A 10843-nucleotide genomic window follows, 5' to 3' on the forward strand; every position below is an offset into this window, starting at 1 on the left:
ATAATTCTGTTGGTGTTTCTGATGTAACCCAACAGCTCTTAAAAAAGAAGAAATGTAGCTCTCAGAAATTCTTCATGTTACATCACAAAATTATACTTAGTTTCAAGAAGACAATATTAATTCTATATCTTATAAGCCTCCAAAAAAACAACAAAAAATCCCCATTTACAAAACAGTTGATGAACAGGACTGCAGGCCAGGCTGCACAAGGTTTGGAACAACCTGGAACAGTGGAAGGTGTGTCTGGCCATGGCAGAGGATTAGAACGAGATGGTGTTGAAGGTCCCTTCCTACCCGAACCATTCTGGCATTCTAGGACTGTTCCTGCTCCTTAAGGACCGTTTAAATGAACATCCTCTCTTATAAATAACAAGCTGGTCAACAAAAGGGAAGTGAAGGAGTAAGGGAATATTAACCTTCCATCTGAATTTTCTCTGTTCATTGAGTTGTGTCACGATTTTCATGTCTGGCATTTCTCACTCCTTAATTTGTATAAACATGATTAGAAGAGTATTTACTTCAAGAAAGTACTGTGATGCTGAAAAGGCAAAGGCTTTTTGTCTCGAGAATCCATTTACTTCACACTCTAGCAGAGCCCCATGTGTAGAAATTCTCTTAGATCAGACATCTCAGATCAATAATTATTTCATTAATACGGCTTGGTCACCTCTCTCAGGTATTTCGTGCTGACAATTCACTTTCGTGATACACCCCATAAAATTCCAGGGTAAAATGCTCCAAGCTCTTTCAGTAGTACAAGCCCCACAACAAACACAATGGCCTCTCCCAGCAAATGCCTAAAAGAGAAATCCCAGAACAGTCTGCTTGGCAGTAGGAGCTGGGTATCAGATGTCTGAGCTGCACCAAGCACAGATGTTGGTGGAGGTGCTTCTTCTTTGAGCTTAGGCACTAAAAGCCATCTCCCATCTCTCTGGAATAAAAGGTCAGTCCTGAGAGCATTCCATCCTTCAGCACACTCTCAATGAACAAGGGAACACAAACCCTTTCTGTTCTGCCCACGTTTTATGCAAAACTCCATCAGAAAGGTTTGCCAGCTCCGCAGCGTCATCCAGCCTAAACTCGGTCCTGCAGGAAAAGCCTGTGGGCTCAACCACCTCCGAGATCCATGGCAGATGTTAGTTTTACTACCCACAAACCTCATATTTGACAGTGAAATCACATACAGAGTTTTCAGATAGCGAAACAATAGGAGGAAAATGCGTTTTAAATGCTGCATTTATTCCCCTGTAGTCCGGCGTTGCAGCTGAAACCAAGAGTCACACAGCTGTGTAGTCATGAAGATTCCAGCCTTCAGGAACCATCACGAAGCACTCCCCAAACCTCCAGCAAATATTCACCCCTCCTAACCCACTGCTTATTCCTCTGCCTCTTTTTCAGCTGTTCTTTCACTGAAATGCATCAACATTTAGAGATCACGCCTCCATCAAGAACCTCCTGGCAAGATGAACTGCCCCAAATCAAGGACATGTCATTTCCAAATCCTAGTAGCCAAAAAAACCTCATTGCTTAAGTCCCTATTTGAGCTGCTACCTAGACTCCATTATCCACAAAATACAGGTTTCCAACAGAGCAGATTTGAAATAGTAAGTCTTTGGTTATTGTTGCCTTAAAATAAATCTCCTAAAACATGTTTTACAAGCATTTTTCTACTCTCCAGTGAGACCTGAGAGTGCTTGGGCCTGAGAAGGAATATGCAAACTACAGATGAGATGCAGAAATCCTTAGTTTCAAGCAATTTTTGGAAGCTTATTTTTTGCTTTACGAATTGTATAAAAATACCACCTGGAGAAGAAAAAGTAATAATCAATCCCATGAAGAGGAAAAACAATACTTGTCCTTAATTTTACATATCTTATGGAGTGTGAATCAATGGTCAAATTCCAACTAATTGATTAAAAGAAAATCCGAGACAGCCAGGATTTTATTTTCATTCCATGATTAAACACACATCATGCCTTCATTAGCAAAAATTACAGATGGGCATAAAACAGATGCCCTAAACACATCCTGCCAGAGTCCTTGACAATTAAAATTTCCTTGCATTAGCTCTACCTGATGCCAAATCAGCTACAAAAATGTCACAGGCTTTTTACTGAGGGTGTTATCAGGAGTGTACTTTGAATCCTTTGTACCACCCCACCAAAAAACCCCTCTGTCTGGATTCCCTGTTACATTTCCTATCATTCCAGTTGGCTGCTGGGCAGAGACAGCACACAGGACTACAATAGTTACCCAGATGGTAACAAGCCCTTGGTTTTGACATTTGAGTTAGGAACTCAGGCCTGACCAAATATGCAAAGAACTGTTCACAGGGACTACATCTGCTCACCACTGCTGATAAACCATTCTTCCGATGGAATACATCCCATTTCACAAAAAGATGTGGAATTGGGATTCCTACCTTGAGGATATCGACAATTGGATCACAGAGGGAGGACTCACCACTGTGCAAATAACGCCTTAATTCCTGTCCTGGGAAAGGACTAGATGCATTTATTGACCCTTAAAGATCTCCTGAACCCTGGGAACAAGGAGAACTGTGGAAACTAGGAGAAGCAATTCCCTGATAAGCAAACATGACCTTGCCTGTGAAACAAAACCTGATTGCCCAACAGGGCCTCCTTGATTTTTGAAAGAACAAGTTTATTGTCACCTGCGAATGGGTTTGTCAAGGGATGAAGAAATCTCATCTTCCTGCCTTTCAAGCAACACTAATATTCAGAGAATACAAAACAGCAGAAGAAATAAAGGCAAAGAAATCAGGAAAAAAGATCACACACAGAAGTTTAAAAATTATATTAAAAAAGATGAACAAGGAATGGATAGTTATGCTTTGAATTCTTTTGGATTTATGCAGCTAAAATCTGTCCCGAGAAATTCACCAGAAAAGCTAAGGTCATTGTGGCTCTTAAGACATTACTATACAGAAAATTAATCATGAAGGAGGCACATGTCACTCACCAGTGAGAATGCAAGACTGTAACATCCCACCTTTATGTATTTATGAGACCAGGGAAAATAACTGACCAGGCACGAACACACTCAGGCAAGCGAGACCTTCAAAGACACTCCCTCTGTGGGGAAAAAAACTGAGCTACTTCAGTGGGGACAGAACCACGTTGAGTATGAGAACCTCTGAAAATCTGCATTTAAAGCACTGACTAGACGTTTTTTTGCAAGTGCTGTGGTTTTTGTATTAATTTCCCTCCTTAACAGCTACATTCACGTTCACCAAAGAAAAAAAATTAAGGATTTTAATTAATTAATATTAATACATATTAATATAAGTGCCTTAATTAATATGAAATTTCATTAATATTAAAGCATTCAAATAGCAAAAGCTTGTTCCCTATTCCAGTGCACAACAGAGAAATGAGATTTTTGCTTTGTAGAATACCTTTGCCTCTATTGGTCACTGATTACCAATGCTAAAATTAAATACCAGATAACCTTTATGTTCCAAATACAAGCATCATTCAGTTAGATTTGTTACCTGTATGTAGAATGTCTTATTTCCCTCTCACTCCCAAACATGCAGCTTCCCTAAAACAAGTGAGGTTGTAGCAAGGACAAAATTTATGGGCAAGTTATGCAAAGCTGAAATGTTTCTAGGGCAATGTTTTATAGCCCCTTGGAGTTCCATACAGAGTATTTTACTGTGCACTCAAAAAGCATTTATTTACACACGTGTCTGAGGTTTTCTGTCAGGTTTAAAGTTCAGACTTTTCTCATCTAATCTAATTTGTCCAAGATGGATGGCCTCGTTTTTTTCCTTTGGAAGACCAATGCTGTTACACTGTTTCCAATTCTTCCTCCAAAGCAAAACTTGGGTGTTGGCAGCTCCTCCAGAATTTCAAATCCTGCCAGACAGAAATTAAAATGCTTTTATTAGAAGGAAGTCGTTTTATTCGCCTCTTGGATAACCCTTTGCAAACCATTCTTTATTTGTCTGGAAAACTTGCAAGTCAGTTAATCTGTGAGTTTATAGGATTGTATCGTTGCACTGCACCACTGCTTTATACAGCTGAACCTCTTCCATGGATAATAAAAACCTCAGCTGGTTGACACACAGATTAATGGCAGAAAAGATGAGAACTTGCCAGTAATTTCAGTTCCTCACAAGGGATGGTTGTTTCAGATCCACACTGAGTTTCAAGTCTCAGGCAGGAGATTCAGGAGGTGACTGGCACGTAAAAAAACTCTACGATGGATTGGAAGAGCAGCTGAGGAGGTGACACAAAAGGTCACAGACTTGCCAGTTCCTCTAAACATGGGTAACAATGTTACCCCAATCCCAAAGCAATCAGAAGGGTGACTTCAGTATGATATAAAGGACTCAAAGAAAAAAAGTATCATCTGGGTACACATTTTCCCAGTGTAATTACACTGAGAGCCCCAACCTCCAAAGTGTAACAGAACCCGTCCTCCCGCGGCACCTTGGCACTGGCAACCACAGGAGATGCAATTCCAGAGGAAAACAGAGGGAAGACAGGCTGAAGCATTTACTAATCTCTTTACCTTCTCTAATCCTGATCTGGGAAACTCAATATGCTAACACGGACATTAAAATTCACTCATCCCATCCTTCAACAACTCTCAGCTGGCAGAGGGTTCTGTTCAGCTGCTTACCTTCTCTGAACTCATCCAGCAGCTCCTCCTTGGTCCAGTTGCAAGACGTGATGAGGAAAAAACCCTGTGGTTTCAACACCCTGCACAGGGATCTCACGTACTGCCGCCGCTTCCCCGCCGCGTCGTCGGGATTGAGGCTTATGGCATCAAAAGTCCCCTTGTCAATACAAATGTCAAAGCCTGACAGCTCAGCTGATGGGGCCAGGAAGTCTTCTACCTAAACCAGAAGTCTACAGCTGTGAAAACAATCTTCTGCTCAGCAGCTCCTGAAACTTTAACGCGAAGCAAGACTTTAAAATACAACGTTTCAAACGTGACAATAGGTGTGCTTGGGAAGGGGTAACTCACAGCCTTTTCAATGCTATGGAAGCTCCTTTCTTCTCTGTGTATTATGTGATGATCTATTTGCTGTAATCTAAAGCTCAAACTAACACACTTGGAGTTCAATCTATAAATCATAATTTGTACTTTGATCCCTGGCACGTGCCAGGCACTGCACAAATGCAGAAGAACAGACAGTGCCTGCCACAAAGAGATTTTACAACTGACACAAGAACAGAACCATCACACAGGTACAGAGCTGGAGGATAAAACAGCACAGCAGACAGAGAGCTCAGAATTACAGGTAGTCACAGAATCATGGGATGGCTGAGGCTGGAGGGGACCTTTGGAGGTCATCTGGTCCTACCCCTGCTCCAGCAAGGGCTCTCAAACTTCCTGCTGCACAGCTACTGATAGGGATCTATCATTTAAGGATTTCTTCCTCTATCTCAAATCTGAAATTCAGAATGTGGCAGCTAAAATATAGAACTCCCAAAGGGTGAACCACTCTTCTGCTCCTGCTCCAAGCAGGGAAATCTTGTTAGCCCTAATGACTGCTACAAACAGAAAACAAAAATAAAGACCAAAACCCTTCTTGTAAACAGAGATTTATTAGGTTAGAGTTCTTTCACAAACGAATGTCAAAAGACATCATTTGTTTAGTACCCCGAGCACGTCTGAATATCAATTAGGTCACTTAATCTCGGGTTCAATTACTCTCTATTTCCTCAATAAACTTTCTCTCAAGACTTACCTTTAATTTAATGTTAGACATCCCTTCTTTCTCTCTTACTTTTTCTGAAAGCTGTATTGCAGAAGGAGAGTAGTCAATCCCTGTGAGATTCACGTAGCCAGACTTTGCCTAGACAGAATCAGAGAATCTTAATTAGTGCACTAGTGATTTTTTTATCCAGCGAGAATACTCCCTATCTATAATCCATCTCATCTCTCCTCCTCTCACTGACAGGAAAAAAAAACAACCCAGCTTTTACTCATTTTTATACCTGTTACCTTTACAAGAGCTAAGTAGCTCGAGAAATGAGTTGAAGTAAGTCCACTCTGCCTAAATACCTCATCAAAAGAACTGCTGACTGAAAGCTGGTTTATGTCAAGTGGAAAACTGAGCAGAACTGTGAAAAGTAACACCCTGGAGGGGAACAGGCTCTCTTATCTGCACCAAAAGTAAGCTAGAAAACAGGAATTTTCAGCGATGAGAACATGTGACAATGCCAGATGCTTCAAAATGAGGAAAAAAATACTCTCTGACACATAACATTTGAGATTGAGCAATTATTTGGTTTATAACCCAAACTGTAAGAGCCAAACCACGTAATACATTACACTACTACACAAATCCACTGCAAAATCATACATTTCTCTAATTATTCATGCTAAATGCCCATTTGAATACAACTATTTGCATGCTGCAAGGTCTCTGTATCAGCAATTTTCAGGCAGGTTATGCATCACATAAAAGAGCATACGGAGGCTTTGTTAATCTAAGTTTGGAGGAGATAACGATAACCCAGCTCAGGGAACTCGGGCAGTGAGGTCCCACCAACCCTTTGGCAAAGCAGGTGGGCACCCAGAGGTGGAGCTGGGCACGTGGGAGGGGAACAGGGACACATCTCTGCACTCCGAGGTAGAAGCTGAAGGGACCAGCTCAGGACATCACGTGTGTGAGTTGGCCTGTCTAAACCCAAACCTAACAGCAAGAGCTCCAATCCTACGGCCAGCTGCAAGCTGTCACAGCACAGAGAGGGAGGAGGCTTTCCTTTCTTTTAATATGGAAAAACACATGGACTTTAACTGGCATTAAGCAACCAGCTGCGTGTCTACTTGTTCCAAAGGCTGACACCTCAACAGCGAGGAAAACTATGAGGAGTTTTCACAACAGTCCTTCCTCCTTCCAGCAGCCCCTCAGGCCTGTGAGCTCAGTGCTAACCAGCTGTTCTGAACTGAGGGCTAATTGCAGCTCAACACAAAGACAGTGTTGTTTGCATGTGATGGAGAACAGCTTATTGCTCAGGCTCCTGCCCACGTTCCTCCCCAGAGCAAAGCAGGCTTCCTCAGATGCCTGTGCTGAAGGCTTGGGGGTGGAAGAGTATTTCCCATAACAGCTCCTCTGTTTGGAAAGGAAGGGCTTGAGTCACTGCAGGGAGTTCCCATTCACTCCTATAGTCTCCAGGGCAGAGAAGGAAAGGTTGGAGATAAACAACACTAAATGCTGCTAAACCTGTAGGGCCTGATTGTGACAAGAAGGGATCCTTCCCTCACGTGCCATCCTGCAGCTGGACTCCTGCCCTGAAGGTGGTATTTATGGCACTCTTCTGATGCTTCTTGGAGAGGCAGATAAAAGAGCAGAAGGTAGTTTGCAATGGTATCAGCCCCGCCCTGTGCTTGGGCCTCTGCTGCTGCCAGACAGACACCCCAACGTGGGTGAACATCCTTTGCTCCAGAGAAGCTTTTCAATATTTTCAATATTGTTGGCTGCCACAATACTCATAAAAATAAGAGAAGATCAGAGCTTTGTGTGGCAGCAACATTTCCTTAGAAGAGGCGAAAGAATTATGTCTTCAATCCAGCCTATCACATCCTTGAAGTTAACAGGGGTAGGACCATGGTCTACTTCACATATAAAAAGGGCTCCTATTTATGTGGTACTTAGGGAGTCTCAAGTTGTTCCCTTTTAGAGAGGTGCTACTAATGTCTTCCATGGCTGAGTCTTTTCCAGTATTGCCATTTCTATCCCATTATGGAGTCCAGCTCCAGTGGTAGAACAGTCCTACAGTAGCTGCTGTTCTTGACAAAAGAATCCCAACTTGATTTTCAGAAGAATCCCAACCTGATTTTCAAGGCCTGGCATTAAAAAAAAAAAAATCTTTTAAATGAACTAAGCAAGTGAGATCCTGAATTATTTAGCAAAACTAAACAATATAATTTTTGAAGTAACTTTTCAAATGAGAACTGGACTGAAAATTCCCTACAAAAGCAACCACAGTACTCTGAGGTGCTTAATGTAAGGAAAGAGGGTGCTTTTACAGCAGTTTAATAGTTTTTAAAAGCTATCAGGCTGTCATTTTCCCATTAAAGTATGAAAATCAGTTTCCTATTTCTAAGTGGGGTCACTATAAAACTTCTGTTGGATATTTCCATGATGATAGAGCTGGCTAGTATTGCACTTAATAATCATCATTATTAGGCTAATTTCCCTTAATGAGATGGGCAGTTTCTGTTTTTGATGACATAACTTCCCCTGTGCTGTGGTGTAGCAGCCAGTCCCCATAAAGGCTTTAAAGTGTTCTAAAATCAATGTCCATGTTGAAAAAATTTCCATTACAAACCTGACTTTGACTTCCAGCCCTTTCAATTCCTACAGTAACTAATGGAGCCAATGGAGAATGCAGAACAATAGAAGCTGTGCAAGTATGACAGTCCCTTCCTTTACCAACTGCCCTGCAGTATTACACAAAAAAAAAATCAATTAAAACCAGGAAAAAAAATACTGGAACTCCTAAATATCTTGTATGACTGTAAAACAACATTGTAACACCTCAGAACATATCTGACCAGAGTTTTCACTCTGACAGAAATGGACACTTCTTGAAAAGTAGTGTTACTTTGTAAGTAATTTACCTAGAAGCCCTTGGTTTGACCCACTTTTTCACATCAGTAATGAGTTTTATTATCAGAACTGAATGCAGACAAAGGGTCTGCTTTTGCACATGAGGGTACTTCGTGCATTAATCAACTTAATTCCCTTCTCTGGAGGAGTTTACACAACAATGGGAAGAAATGCAGTTTTAAGTGTAGGGAAACAAAGGTAAAGTTAAAATAAGGGATGCTTATGCTGACTGATTTCAAGAAATACTGTAAATTTTGGAACCTGAATTACTGATTCTCCGTCTTTCACTCAGCTTACAGCTCACGAGGATTATTACTGTCACTTGTGAGAACTGGATTTTAACTGCTCCGTTTGGAGCTCTGATTCTGTATAAAAAATACACAAACTTTGCAATACACCAACCAATTCAACCAGTAAAACACCGTTCCCAGTTCCAATGTCGAGCACAGAGCTGTCCAGGGGGACCTCGTGTTTTTCCAGCCACCTGATGATGCGCACCATGCTTTCCTCTCCAAACCTGTGTAAAACGAGGGCTCAGGGAATTAAAACAGAAAAAAAATCTACGTAAGGTACAGCAAATTTATGTCATCACTCGCTCCCTCCAGCTTTTGCAAAGCCCCTCTTAGTGTTACTGAAGTAACAACTGCCACAGCTCACAGTTCATGTTTGCTCTTCTCAAAATAAAATTAATCCCATGGCCTTAAGATTCACTGAAAACCTAACTTTGGGAGGTGATATCACCCACATATTAAAAAAGGGAGCAGCAAGGGCAGCTTGTGTAGTTAAACCTGAGCTCAGGGATAAAAAGCAAATTTTTTAGTGATGTACACCTCAGCTACCAGCTCAATTTCTGTGTCATGACACTTTGTCCAAGTGCAACTGAGAAACTTGCTTTGCAAAACTGAGCAAGAGAGGAACTGGTGGCTTCAATGTTAAAACTCTCCATCCTTTTGTCAGCAACCCACCGGATTGCTGACTGTGTTTCTGCAATGTCTGTTTTGATCAAGAAACAACAGAAACACTCTGTAGGATTTATTTTATTTACCAGATTTCCCCGGCATCTCCAATGTCTTGAAAAGTTTGCAGTTCTCTCTCATATGCAGCATCCCAGCTGGAGTAGGGGGGAATAAAAGAGAGGATATTGCAGTTAATACTGGGAAATACTTAGATTAAAGAGTGAGGGGAAGAAAAAGTGAAAGAGAGGAAATTTAGGCCAGATATTAGGGAGAAATACTTTACTGTGAGGGTGGTGAGATACTGCTCCCCAGCACAGGAAGAACATTAAACTGTGGGAGCAAGTCCAGAGGAGGCCACAGGGATGCTATGAGGGCTGGAGCCCCTCTGCTCTGGAGCCAGGCTGGGAGAGCTCAGAGTGTTCACTTGAAGAAGAGAAGGCTCCAGGGAGATCTGAGAGCCCCTCTCAGTATCTAAAGGGCCTCCAAGAGAACTGGAGAGGGACTTTGGATAAGGGATGGAGGGACAGGATAAGTGCTTCCCACTGCCAGAGAGCAGGAGTGGGGAAGGAATTCTTCCCTGTGAGGGTGGTGAGGGGCTGGAATGGATTTTGCAGAGAAGCTTTGGCTGTCTCACCCCTGGAAGTGTCCAAGACCAGGTTGGACGGGGTTTGGAGCAAGCTGGGATATGGAAGGTGTCCCTGCCCGTGGCAGGGAGCGGAACGAAATGGTCTTAAGGGTCCCTTCCACAACCCAAACCATTCCATGATTTTACGAAAGGGCGAGAAGGCTGTTTCTGTGTATCAGCGCCACTTTACATAATTACGGATTGTATAAATAAAACAATACACGAAGCACAGAACGGTTCGCGCCGGAAGGGACCTGGACGCTCCCTTACTGCAGCTCCCCCCGCCGCGGGCAGGGACACCTCCCACAGCGCGGGTCGCTCCGCGCCCCGTCCCGCCCGTGGGGCTCACGCCTGGCTCCCCTGCCCGTCCCTGCCCCGGCACTCACTGCTCCCAGGTGCCCAGCACCGAGGGCACGAAGGGCTGCTCCGCGGGCCCCGCCATGCCCGGAACCGCCGAGCGGGGCGGGCGGAGCGCGGGGACGCTCTGGGCGGGCGGAGCCGCTCGGTGGTGCCGCCGTGAGGGGGGATCGGCCCGCCCCGAATCGGGGGGTTTGTGTGACCCCTGCGGGGTGTGCGCGGTGCGATCCCCTCAAATCCCATCCCCGGGAGTGTCCGAGGCCAGGCTGGACGGCGCTTGGAGCGACATGGGATAGTGGAAGTTGTCCC

General features: G+C 43.3%; 1 protein-coding gene across 3 annotated transcripts; it reads right to left on the bottom strand.

Moving 5' to 3' along the window:
- Positions 1 to 1924: 1924 nt before the first annotated feature.
- Positions 1925 to 10636, bottom strand: EEF1AKMT2 (EEF1A lysine methyltransferase 2). 3 transcript variants are annotated; one of them, XM_039387214.1, is made up of 7 exons: positions 10564 to 10636; positions 9642 to 9707; positions 8999 to 9113; positions 8316 to 8427; positions 5726 to 5833; positions 4651 to 4867; positions 1925 to 3881 (listed from the first exon to the last, which is right to left on the bottom strand). In XM_039387214.1, the coding sequence occupies exons 2-7, from the start codon at positions 9700 to 9702 to the stop codon at positions 3754 to 3756; spliced, it is 741 nt and encodes a 246-aa protein (XP_039243148.1). In that variant the 5' UTR covers positions 9703 to 9707; positions 10564 to 10636; the 3' UTR covers positions 1925 to 3753. The 3 variants fall into 3 exon arrangements, with proteins under 3 accessions (XP_039243148.1, XP_027582243.1, XP_039243149.1); XM_027726442.2 differs by lacking the exon at positions 8316 to 8427; XM_039387215.1 differs by lacking the exon at positions 8316 to 8427 and having other exon boundaries at positions 8999 to 9129.
- Positions 10637 to 10843: the final 207 nt, after the last annotated feature.

Source organism: Pipra filicauda, unplaced genomic scaffold (genome assembly GCF_003945595.2).
Source record: "Pipra filicauda isolate LSUMZ 115617 unplaced genomic scaffold, ASM394559v2 scaffold53_size3534045_pilon, whole genome shotgun sequence".
Lineage (NCBI taxonomy): Eukaryota > Metazoa > Chordata > Aves > Passeriformes > Pipridae > Pipra > Pipra filicauda.